Source organism: Artemia franciscana, unplaced genomic scaffold (genome assembly GCF_032884065.1).
Source record: "Artemia franciscana unplaced genomic scaffold, ASM3288406v1 PGA_scaffold_55, whole genome shotgun sequence".
Taxonomy (NCBI): Eukaryota; Metazoa; Arthropoda; class Branchiopoda; order Anostraca; family Artemiidae; genus Artemia; species Artemia franciscana.
The window spans coordinates 1,254,197-1,267,663 of NW_027062695.1; the positions used below are offsets into that span (position 1 = coordinate 1,254,197).

Consider the following 13,467-nt stretch of genomic DNA (forward strand, 5'->3'; position numbering starts at 1 on the left):
GAATAATTTGGGGGTAGGAGTTTACGTGGGAGGATCTTTTCATGGAGGAATTTATCATGAGAGAAGAGAATTTCCATGAAGGGGGCACAGGATTATTTAGCACTAATAAAAAAAAACAATGAGAAAACAAATAAAAAAAAGTTTTTCGACTGGAAGTAAGGAGCTGTATTAAAACTTAAAATGAACAGGAATTATTACTTCTATAGGGAGGTTTATCTCCATCACAATACCTCGCTCTTTACGCTAAATTATTTTAAGTAATTTCAACTAATTATTCTACGGCCTTGGTGATTCAGGGGTTGTTCTTAAAGAATTGGCACAAAATTGAAGCTTCAATGTAAATAGGGAAGTATTGACGAGGAGCCGAACCCCTTCATATGCGTAATAAATATATACAAATGTAGAATTCCGTTGCGTAAGTTAATTCGTAAGTTACGTATATTTATTACTAATTAAAACGTTCGTAAAAAAATAAAAAGTTCTAGTTGTATTTTTAAGTAACCAAAAATTGAAGGGCAACTAGGCCTCCTCCCCCACCCATTTTTTATGAAAATTGTCCTATCAAAACTATGAAAAAGTCAAGCCAAAATAATTAGTATACAAATTTCGTTATAATTAATCATGTGTGGTGAGCCAATATGAAAACATGCATTAATTCAAAAACGTTCAGAAATTAAATAAAAAAAAACAAGTTTTTTTTAACTGAAAGTAAGGGGCGAACAGAAATTATTCCGTAACGATATGATAGGGGTTGTCCCCTGCTCAACGCCTCGCTCTTTACACTAAAGTTTGACTCTTTGTCACAGTTCTACTTTTTAAAACAATAAAAAACTTTAGCGTAAAGAGCGGGACGTTGAGGAGGGTGACAACCCCTTTTATATATGGAATAATTTCTGTTCGTTTTAAGTTTTAGTATTGCTCCTTACTAACACAATACAAACAATACAAACTTTTTTAAAACAATAAAAAACTTTAGCGTAAAGAGCGGGACGTTGAGGAGGGTGACAAACCCTTTTATATATGGAATAATTTCTGTTCGTTCTAAGTTTTAGTATTGCTCCTTACTTACAGTAAAAAAACCTTTTTTTTAATTTAACCAAACTATAGCCCTAAGATATGTCCTGTAAATTTCCTCTAGAATATATTTGAGGTGACCATGGTAATAGCCTACACTCCTTGTAATATTGTTTGGAATTGAATTTTTCAATAACAGCTAAGTAGAACAATAAAAACAAATAGCGCAAGAATTGAAACAAAATGAACATTCCCATGGGATTTGAGATTCAAATGACTAAACTAAAATAAACGATTCTATTTCAAACTTGATGTTTGAAAATACCCTTTCCCATAACCCCCCCCCCTAGAAAATACCCCCATGGAAACTAACTACCCTCAAAAATTTCCCCGCAGAAATTACCTTCTCCCCCCGAAAATATACTTCCCCCGGAAAATACCCCTCACACAAAATACTACCTCCCCATGGAAGACACACTAACGGAAAAGTTTAGTGTTGGTTGGAAAGGTTGATGGATACCTTATCCTCGATCTTCCGGTTTTATGAATTAAAAGAAAAATAATTAAGCCCGTCAAAATATATCATGCAAATTGTGTTGAAAAACTGTACTTTTAATCTAAAACATTTCGCCTTATAAAGCCTGCTTAGAGCAGACTAACATTTTTAATTATTATAGATGATTTCAATTAAGTCAATTTGCCCGAGCTCACCTCTACCACAAATTTGTTTCGGGAAAAACGCTGTGGTACAAAACAAATGAAATGAGCTTTATTTAGATACTGTAAGTTTTTGCTTAGTGTTTGAGCTTAAGTAAGAGTAAGACCTTAGAGTAAGAGTAAGCTTAGAGTAAGTGTTTGACCTTTTTGACATACCATCCCAGATTAAAGGTCTCAATGAAGATCTGTATATAAGAACTTTTTTTCTGTATATGAGCATTTTATTTCTGACTTTGACCCTTATCTTCTTGTTCTTCATGCAGTTGGTTATTTGATTCCGTTATACAGTGAATACTTACTTTTATATGTTGTTTTCCGTTTAATTAGTTTGTTTCATTATCGTTTGTAATCCCCAGTGTTGTATTTATTTTGTAGACAAGAAATTAACTAAATAAATATATTCTAAACAAGCTAATTTCTTTTTGCTTTTAAGTCGTATTGCTCTGATTTTGAAGACTATTCCGATTCGCACAGAAGTGAGCAAAAAGATTCAGACCCGGTCAACATAGAGCAGGAAGTCCCAGGTAAGCGGACTACGCATCAAATATTGTTTTCCGTAACATTGGGTCCCAACTTTGGATCTGACCTTAGGATTGTAGCTTACTATTTCGGTCGAGTCTCAATAGTACACACAGCGCAGCCTAGATACCAATATACCTGTATACTATATTGGTATCTATGCTGTGATATATAGTAGGGATAGAAGCTAGCTAATCCCGGTACCCTTTGAAAATCAATAAATAAATGATATGGCATGACATCTAGCAAAATTAAATGTCTAATTTTTATGACTTCATTTCGTGGATTTTTTTTTCGGGGGGAGGGGGGTCTCACTGTAAACATGCAAACACAGTCAGATAATATAAATTATGTTACTGATTCTTCTGAGCATGTAAATTAGCAATCAGAATACTTTTTCTTGGATAACTTAGATTTCTTGTGTTTTCGAATTATCAATTTGCTTCCCTGATTTTAGATTAAAAGATACCTTACCCGGGCACCGAAGAACCGATTTCTGTTTTGCTAATCAGAGATTAATCTAAAAGTGACGCCTAGAATTTATTGTAATTGAATTGAATTTATAACTCAATGTTATTCTAATTACGAAAAAAATCGTTTTTACTGATTCTGACAAATTATATTGATTTTCACCAGGTCTCTAGCCATCTCCCCTTCCATTAACTTACATCTAACATGCTTATGTCCCTTTGAGGAATCATCAATTGTAAAATATTATATTTGTGTTTGGTAAAAAAAAAAATTATCTTCAACTTGCTATTTTCAAAAACTACCTGTCATTCTTATATTTTAGAGGGGAAAAAAAAATCTTGAATTTAAGATAAAAAATATTCTAAAAACAGCTGGACTTTACGCGGATCATAGTTGTTGTCCTGAACAAAGTTTGAGGGATAAACAACACATGTATTTCTATTTAATTTACGCTAAAGGTTTGTGATCTTTTTTTTTTTACATTTTTCTTCTCCTTTTCGCCTGAAAACAAAGGTGTTTCTATGGCTCAAGTTGATTTGGGATATGCTCCATAAAAACTAGAAGATTATTGTTACTTTTAAAAATTGAAACTACACATTCTGTATCTTTAGAAGTGTAATTCTTTCGATCATTGTACCATGTCAATTACAGGAAATTTAGGGACTGGGAAAAATGTATTTTCAAAATCAGGGAGGGGGGATATTTCTCGTTCTTTTCAATCTTCTACTCAAAATGCCAAAAAGGGCATTTAACAATGAAATGAAATTAGAAAAAAAAGAAATTTTGAAATATTGGGGGGGGGGCAAAATACTAAGAGGAAGTTCCACACTATTGTCACCAGTGTTCGTTTTATTTAAAACTGTTTACAAAGTATTTTGAACATTATATATCCAGAAAATTTGAAAAAATTAATGCTATTAGAATATCGAATATTAACTAAATTAATATTATAAGAAACCCGATTTTTTTTCCTTGTTTGCAATTCTTGACCAAATTGAATATTCTTAGTTTTCCAGCTATTTCCTTTTTTAATGATTGAAAGAGGACATTTTTCGGCGATAAATTAGAATTTGTGGCACAGTTAGAATTTTTGAATGACATATATTTAAGTATATTTTGCAAATTCGTTTAGTTTTGACTTATTATTGATTATTTCCTTGTAGGGAGCCATCCTATGCTGAGTATTGGTCATAAATAAAGATAACGCGCCAGAATTTGAATTTTGTCAAGTTTACCCCAATCCCGTCTTCTAGAAGAATTCTTGCTCATATGCTTGTTTTAATGCAGATTTTGATTTGAACTTCTAGTATTAATAAGTACAAGAGATTGCAGAAAGGATTAGGTTGCAAAAAAATTTTGGAAAAAATCATCACAAATCACTATGCATAGATTTTCTAAGGGGATGATAAGATCCTGAGATAATTTAAGAATTTTAAGGATAGCAGTCTTGGTTTTAATCTGGCGGTACTTTTTTTTTCAATGACTGTAGTTAAACGAAGAAAACGACTCTTTTTAGAATTTTTGGTAATTTAAAAATCCCAAGTATACATTTTACTGAGTAGTTAGTAATTAGCAGTTAGTAGACCGTAGTTAAAGGGATAAAACGAGTCTTGAATTTTTGGTAGTTAAAAGATCCCTCGTATACATTTTGCTGAGAAGTTAGTAATTAACAGTTTGTAGACCGTAGTTAGAGGGATAGAACGAGTCTTGAAGTTTGGGTAATTAAAAGATCCTACGTACACATTTTGCTGAGTAGTTAGTAATTAGCAGTTAGTAGACCGTAGTTAGAGGGATAAACCGAGTCTTTAATGTTTGGTAATTAAAAGATTTCACGTATGCATTTTGATGAGTAAATATTAATTTTCGTACTATAAAAGGACGACAAAGCAGTCACCACCTAAGGGTGACAAAGCAATGAAACAACTTTATTTAACTTTGCTGGAAGCCTTTTCTATTAGGCGATTCAAAAAACTTTTTGAGGGTTGCCTTGGTCTAGGTGTAAAATCTTCGGCTGATTACCGCAGATTTTTATGTTAAATTTTCCCCAACGGCTGGTTTTTTTGTAAGTTTCTTCTTTTTATAAGCATGGTAGTTTAAGCAAACTCACATACAGAAATGTATTGAGGCAACTGGGGAAGTGACAAATGCGTAAAAAACAGAAAAATATAGGTGGTTTATCTGAAATTTTTTTACATTGTACAGCTAAGAAATGCTAACATTCCTATTGTTTTAGTTCCTAAGGGTCCAGGCCTAAACTGGCTTCGGTGCATGACTACATTCAAGTCAGTTAAAAGGGGGAGGGAGTCAGAGCAGCTGCCTTGGACACCATGGTGGTGGGGGCTCCCTGACCTAGTAACTTTGATCAAAATATTCACTTCGATTCGGCTAGTTTTGCTTATATTTGAGTCTGGGGGGAGGTGCTGTTACTATTTTTTCCCCAGGCACCACAAACCTTACGAACGACTCTGCCTATGTTTATTTTATGTGAGGGGACTTATGAATTAGCTCTCTTCAATGCATTTCACCTTGTCAACAAGTTATGGGAGAAATACTGCCTTCCTCCGTTTCTTTTGAAGTTTTTTTGTTAGTTAGACTTGCGGTTATTAGTTTTCAATCAATCAATCAATCAATTTATTAATACTAAAGAAAACTATTACAAAAGTAAATCAATCAATAGGCCCAAGAAGCTTTGCTTTCTTGGGCCAAAAAGCGGGGTATGCAAAAAGGGGTGAGGAGGAGGCTTAGTTGTCCTTCAATTTTTTTTTACTTGGAAAGGCAACTAGAACGTTTTTATTAGTAAAAAATATACATAACTTACGAATTAGCTTACGTAACGAACTTCTATATTCGTGTATCTTTATTACGTATATGTGGGGGTTTGCCCCCTCGTTAATACTTCGCTCTTTACACTGAAGCTTAAATTTTGTCCCAATTCTTTAAGAATTAAATAAAAAAAACTAGTTTTTTTAACTGAAAGTTAGGAGCGATATTAATAGTTAAAACGAACAGAAATTACTCCGTGTATGAAGGGGGATGTACCCTCTTCAACACCCCGCTCTTTGCGCTAAAGTTTGACTCTTTCTCTCGAATCTACTTTTCCAAACAGTGAAAAACTTTAGCGTAAAGAGCGGAGCGTTAAGGAGGCAACATCCCCTTTCATATACGGAGTAATTTCTGTTCGTTTTAAGTATTAATATCGCTCCTTACTTTCACTTAAAAAAACCTTGTTTTTTTATTTAATTTATGAACGTTTTTGAATTAATGCATGTTTTGATTTTGGCTCTCCGTACATGAATACTTAGAACGAAGTTTGCATATTTTTTTTGGCTAAATAGATTTTTCTTAGTTTTTATCGGACAATTTTGAGAAAAAAGGAGGGGAGGAGGAGGCTTAGCTGCCCTTCAATCTCTTGCTTACTTAAAAAGGCAACTAGAACTTTTAATTTTTTACGAACGTTTTTATTAATAAAAAATATACGTAACTTCCGAATTAACTTACGTAAAGAACTTCTATATTCGTATATTTTATTACGTATATGAGGGAGTTTGCTCCTTTTTAATACCTTGCTCTTTACACTAAAGCTTTAATTTTGTCTCAATTCTTTAAGAATGACCCCTGAATCACAAAGGCCGTAGAAGAAATAGTTGAAATTACTCAAAATACTTAAGCGTAAAGAAGCAGGTACTTAGGAGGAGGTGAACCCCTCATATGCGTAATAATTTCTGTTCGTTTTGTTTTAATGCTGTTCCTTATTTTCAGTTGAAAAAACTTTTTCATATTTATCTTTTCATTGTTTTTTGTTTTAAATAATATTAGAAAATCCTGCGCCCCCTTCATGGAAATTTTCTCCTCCCATGAAAAATTCCTCCATGAAAAGATCTTCCAATGTAACCCCATCCCCTCAACCCCCTCCCTATCCAAGAAAAAATTCCCCTGAAAACATCTGTACACTTCCCAATAACTATTACTATATGTAAACACTGGTCAAAGTTTGTAACTTTTAGCCCCTCCCCCAGGGACTGTGAGGGAGTAAGTTGTCCATAAAGACATAGTTATTAGGTTTTTCGACTATGCTGAACAAGATGGCTATCTCAGAATTTTGACCCATTGACTTTGGGAAAAAAAGAGCGTTGGAGGGGGTCTAGGTGCCCTCCAATACTTTTGGTCACTTAAAAGGGCACTATAACTTTTAATTTCCGTCAGAATGAGCCCCCTTGCAACATTCTACGACCACTGGGTCTATACGATCACCCCTGGGGAAAAGAAAAAAAGCAAATAACCACGCACCCGTTATCGGTCTTCTGGCAAAAAAATACGAAATGCCACATTTTTGTAAATAGGAGCTTGAAAACTCTATAGTAGGGTTCTCTGATACGTTAAATGCGATCGTTTGGTTTTCGTTAATATTATATGACTTTTAGGGGGTGTTTCCCCTATTTTCTAAAATAAGGCAAATTTTCTCAGGCTCGTAACTTTTGATAAGTAAGACAAAATTTGATGAAACTTATATATTTTAAATCAGCATAAAAATCTAATTCTTTTGATGTATCCATAAGTATCAAAATCCCATTTTTTAAAGTTTTGTTTACTATTGAGCCAGAATGCTCCTTACTACAGTTCGTTACCACGAACTGTATGAAAATATACGTAACTTAAGAATTAACTTACGTAACAAACTTCTATATTCTTATATTTTTATTATGTATATGAGGGGGTTTGTCCCCTTGTTAATACCTCGCTCTTTACACTAAATCTTAAGTTTTGTCCCAATTCTTTAAGAATGACCCCTGAATCAGAAAGACCGTAGAATAAATAGTTGAAATTACTAAAAATAGTTTAGCATAAAGAACCAGGTATTTAGGAGGAGAAGAACTCCTCATATGCGTAATAATCTCTGTTCGTTTTAAGTTTTAATGCTACTCTTTACTTTCAACTGAGAAAACTTTTTCATACTTATTTTTTTCATTGTTTTTTTTTTTAATGATAGAAAATCCTGCGCCCTCTTCATGGAATTTCTCTTCCCTCATGACAAATTCCTCCAAGGACAGATCTTCTCACGTAGCCCCCTCCACTCAACCCCCTCAACAAAAAACCCTCTGAAAATGTCTGTACACTTCCCAATAATCATTACTGTGTGTGAACACTGGTCAGTCTTTGTAACTTGCAGTGTTTTTAAGGATGACTTACTGGGGGAGTAAGTCATCCCCAAAGACGTAGTTGTTATTTTTTCAACTACTCTGAACAAAATGGATATCTGAATTTTGATCCGTTGACTTGGGGAAAATCGAACGTGGGAGGGGGCCTAGGTATCCTCTAATTTTTTGATCACTTAAAAAGGGCACTAGAACTCCCTTCATTCTAGGACCACTGGGTCGATATGATTGCCCCTGAAAAAAAGGAAAAAAAGCAACAAAAAAACAAAGAAACACGCACCAGTGATCGGTCTTCTGGCAAAAAATACGAACTTTTACATTTTTGTAGATAAGAGTTTGAAAGTTCTACAGTAGGGTTCTCTAATACGTTGAATTTGATGGTGTGATTTTCGTTAAGATTCTATGACTTTTAGCTGGTGTTTCCCCCTATTGGCCAAAACAATACAAATTTTCTGAGGCTCCTAACTTTTGATGGGTAAGACTAAATTTGATGAAACTTATATATTTAAATCAGCATAAAAATCCGATTCTTTTCATGGATCTCTTAGTATTAAAATTATGTTTTTTAGAGTTTCGTTTACTATTGAGCCGGGTCGCTCCTTACTACAGTTCGTTATCACGAACTGTTTGACAAGTAGGCCTACCGAAAGGAAAATAAATTCTCGTATTCCTCTTATTTTCATTCAACACGTGAGTAAAGGTGTCCAAAGGAATGCACGCAATTTCATTTATTTGCTTGGTTTTAGTTTTTGGGTCGTCAACTACTGCTACTACTACTAATAACTCTCCGCAGCACCATGCCGACTGAGACTAGCACAGCTACGCACACTCCTCCTCCATTCCAATCTAATCAAAGCTTCAACTTAATGATTTGTCTTCTATTTTTTTTTATCGCGATAGGAAAACTTCATTGATTTTTCTAAAGGAGGCGGAATTAATTCCTAAGATGAACATTGTCTGAGCTCAAGCTGCTCTTTCGTAACGATACCCAGTCGTGACTGTCCTACTAGGAGGGCCAATTGCGAGGACTAAGGGCCCAATCCCCACCTCAATTAACATTTTTTCAAATTTTTTTGGATAGATTCTATAGATTATGAGATATATTTAGAGAAATTCTGCTATTTAGAAAGGGACCATGAATAGCGATAATGCAGCGCAATTATTCACAAATTTACTTTAATAGTGTTTGCATTTTCAGTTTACATACCCATTGATGTTTGCCCTTCAACTGCGAGGACTAAGGGGATGAACAAGTGGAGGGAGGTTGGACGAAAAGAGGGTCTTTGGATCGTTTATTGATATTTCTTTTAATTTTTTTGTAAGGTTTTGCCAGACTCTGAAGGACGAGGGAAAGCGTCATAATGATTTTATTTGAACGGTGTTTACGTTTTACATATCCAATACAATAGCTTTATTTTTTTTCTAGAAAATCTAGAGGATCGCTATAACAGACAGTCATCTTTTGGATTAGAGTTTGGAGAAGAAAGAGAAAAAATAAAGAAACTTCGAATATGTCAAAAGATAGCAAAGCGTGCTAAGGACTTACTCCAAATGATAAGATTTGATATGATGACTTTTGAATTGTTCAATTCACCACCAGATGAGGGCTTTCAGCTGATTGTGAAACAAGGCATGAAATTGGTAACAAAGTCTGTTTATCATAACCACTCAGTAAAAGGTAGGAGCTCAAACAGGTGGGATTTCGGGCTGATTAACACCTTTCTGACAACAAAGGACTTCGACAACGAATACTAATCTAGTTTAAGAATATTAGCTTTGTTGATTTCCAGACATCCTGTTGTGTCTGCAAAGACAAAAGCAAGTCTCAGATCAAATATTGAACAAGAACAAGGCTGTCTATATAAATTTTCTACATCTATGTCCCCAAATTATACTCTGACTGATTTGTGAACTTTTAAAAAACATTCTCGCAGGAAACGTCACCCAAATAAAAGCTCAGAATTCGCTCCAGGCTCAGCCATTGGAAAAAAAGAAATTATTAGGTAAAAAAATAAACTATCGATATGAAGCAACATAATCTTACTTTACATAGCTGTTAAATGCTTGCAAGTCCCAGAGAATCACTAATCAGACACCATTTCACGTGATATTTTGCAAGAAGCATCAGAAGCAATTATTTCTTCAGAATACTTTTACAACCCGGCTTGGCAGGTTTTTGGATGCTCAGAAGACAGTATTTGTTTTTCTTTCTAATACCTAAATGCTCAAGACAAGCACGTAAATCGTTACAAAAGGAACCATAACAACTAACGAATTTAAAACATGACCTGTTTAATCTTGTGGCCAGGGGTTGAAGTTCTAACTTTCAGGTGCTTTTTTTGCGGGGGTGGGGACTAAAAATTTGTGTTTGAAGAAAGGGGTGAATTTATTTACTCTTGTTCTCAGAAAAGAGTATTTGCGAGGTTATTTTCTATTTTTATGGTTATTGTTCAACATGCTTTTTCTCTAATATTTTTTTTATAGTTCCTCATTAGTCAGTCATTCTAGGAATTGATAGCAACCAAACTATTAGACAAATTTTGATAATTTTGGAGTGAATGAAGCTTCATTTAGAAAAGAGTTCGAGGGATGGTTTTTAAAAGACTGATATGTATAAAACTTTACGTACTAATAGTACTGTACTTAACTTTTGAGATATGGTAATTACAATTTGTTTGGGTTGTTTTTAGGAAAAATGTATATACACCAAGGCTGCACCAATAAATTCAACCTAGTAAAGAGCAAACAACAGCTTATAGTAATTAAGGTTTTGAAAACTTGCTTTTGGTAAACCACTTTCTAATGAAAAAACTTTCATTCAAAGTTTGTGTGTGTGTTTTCCATTTCTCTCTCTCTCTCTCTCTCTCTCTCTCTCTCTCTCTCTCTCTCTCTTTCTCTTTGTTCATCTGCGCCTCACTCTGTGTGTTTGTATGTGTGTTTTGTCTCTATATCTTTCTGTACCTGTGTTTTGACTCTGTGAGTTTCTGTATCTGTGTCTATCTTTGTGCATTCATGTGTCTGACTCTTTTTGTTTGTATGTGTGCTTTCTCTCTCTCTCTCTCTCTCTCTCTCTCTCTCTCTCTCTCTCTCTCTCTCTCTCTTCTCTCTATCTGTGCCTGTGTGTCTGGCTCTATGTGTTTGTGTGCGTTTTTATCTCTGTGTTGGTCTTGGTGTGCTCATGTTTCTGACCGTGTGTTTGTGTGTGTGTGTTTTTTGTCTCTCTTTCTTTTGAAAAAATAATTTTTCTAGATTTCAGAAGGTCTTAACTTTACAGGGAAATATATTAAACCACTGGTTATAGGGAATAAGGAAAAGACTTATTCAAGAAAATGTTATCAATTTTACGCCCTTTTTAACAATATAGGGGCACTGTTCTCAAAATCATTGGAAACAAGGAGAAGGGAATGGAGAATTGTCATTGAGTACCACGATCTAATAAGGAAATGGAAAGTTCCGCTGTTAAGATAAGACAATGGCCAATTTTAGTTTATAGGGTTATGTTTGTGAGAAAATAGTTGACAATTCCTTAGGAATGATAGCATATACCAGGGGATACCACAGGCCTGCCAAAGAGTGCCACAGTGGCGTCAACTGCCTTGGAGTCTAACGTTCGAACAATGAACTGGAAAGTCCTGCGGTTCAGATAAAAACAATGGTCAATTTTAGATTATAGGGTTATTTTTGTAGGAAAATGGTTGGAAAAGCCTTAGAAATGATAATTGGTGCCCTGAGGTATTACAGGCCAGCCATAGAGAACCCTGGTGGTGTGTACTGCCTTGAACTATTACGTTCTAACAATGAAATGGAAAGTTCATGTTCAAGTAAAAACAATTATCAATTTCAATTTATAGGGCTATTTTTTAAGAAAATGGCTGAAACTTCCTTAGGAAAAATAGTTTGTGCCACAGGATGCCATAGGGCATTCCTATAATTCTAAAATGGCATGATACGCCTCGGACTGTCACATTCTAAGAGTAGAATGGAAAGTCCCACTGTTAAAATAAAAAAATCAAATTTAGTTTATAGGGTTACTTTTGTAGTAAAATGGTTGAGAATGCTTTGAGGATGATGGTTTTTGCCAGAGGGTGCCAAATGTCAGCCATAGAGTGCCACGGTGGTGTAAACAGCCCTGGATTATTACGTTCTAACAGTGAAATGGGGAATCCCATTGTTCAAATAAAAACAATGATCAATTTTAGTTCATAGAGTTATTTCTATAGGAAAATGGTTGAAAATGCTTTAAGAATGATGGTTGGTGCCACGTGGTGCAATAGGGCAGTCCAATAATGCTAAGATGACATCAACTGCCTTGGAATAACACATACTAACAATCAAATTGGAAGACCCGCTGTTCAAAAAAAAAACAATGGTCAAGTTTAGTTTCTAGGGTTATTTTTGTATTAAAAAGGTCGAAAATGCTTTAAAAATTATTTTGTGCGCCAGAAGGTGCCAAGGGCCATCCACAGCATGCCACGGTTTAATTAACTGCCATGAGGGCATCAAAAAGGGGTTGGTTTGCGAAAACACTATCCAATAGATTCAAAGCATAAATTATCAAGAAAATATCGGAAAAATGCCCTATGATTGATAATATGTGTATCACAGGGATTCCACGGGCCAGCCACATATTGCCACGGTAAGGCTTGATCTGTTTTGAAACTCTGAAATAGAAAGAAATATGCAAATCAACGTTTCAAACTGTGGTTTTGCTCGAAACGAGACGAAAATAATCAAATACCTTTTTCAAAGCGAGGTGTGTTTGCCTAAAGTATAGATACGTGTGAAAAGATTGGATCCTTGCTTGAAATACAATACATGAGGCACATAATGGTACATGCCAAGAACAGTCATGGTCTATGAATAATTAGGTCCATGTGTAATTCATTTCTTGTTTTTTCATCCAATTGTTTCATCATTTGCTCTGGGCAATAGACTAAATAAATAATAGCATCACACTCATTTAAGTTTAAATAACTATAATTTAAAATCTATGTGTGTTTCAACTGTATAAAATTAATATCAATTAGGCTTATTTCTAGTAATCGATTTCTTTCATGGAAAGAATTTCCCTTTTCATGGAAAGAATTTCCTGAGATAAGAAACATGCAATTCATAGGTTACGAAGAAAGCAATATGGAAGTTGTCGATCAAGAAACTGTAGAGAAGATTCTCCGAGTCGTAAGCAGCTTATCAAATAGGATCTATATCCAAGAACATAGTATTATGAATGATCGGTCGGTTCAAGTGTTTAAGGCACCATTCCGTCGGGAAAATTTCTGGTCTTACGTTCGATTTTTACATAGGACAAAATCTTTGTCGTCATCAGGTTATAAAGGCTTTCTGAGGAAAGTATATGTAAAAAATGTCTAAAAGATCTTGAATAAAAAATCCTGAAACAAATATAAAGTCTTGAAGAAAAAGAAATTTGAAGAAGAAGTTTTTCAAAAAACGTCTTCAAATTTCTTGAAGCGTCTTGAAAACTTTCTTGAAGAAAAACGTCTTAAATACGTCTTGAAAAGCCTTGAACTAACTTGAATCACGTCGTGAAGAAAATTGCCTTGAAAACATCTTGAAATATTTTGGAACGTCTTGA

At 34.5% G+C, this 13,467-nt stretch overlaps 1 protein-coding gene across 3 annotated transcripts in view; it reads left to right on the plus strand.

Annotated features, from left to right (window-relative positions):
• The window catches only part of LOC136041999 (uncharacterized), a 43,392-nt gene that overhangs the window by 14,231 nt on the left and 15,694 nt on the right, over positions 1-13,467 (plus strand). For all 3 annotated transcript variants that reach the window (XM_065726828.1, XM_065726830.1, XM_065726829.1), the window contains 2 exons: positions 2,165-2,255; positions 9,301-9,515. In XM_065726828.1, the coding sequence (XP_065582900.1) occupies positions 2,165-2,255; positions 9,301-9,515 (306 nt within the window). The remainder of the gene's footprint in view (positions 1-2,164; positions 2,256-9,300; positions 9,516-13,467) is intronic.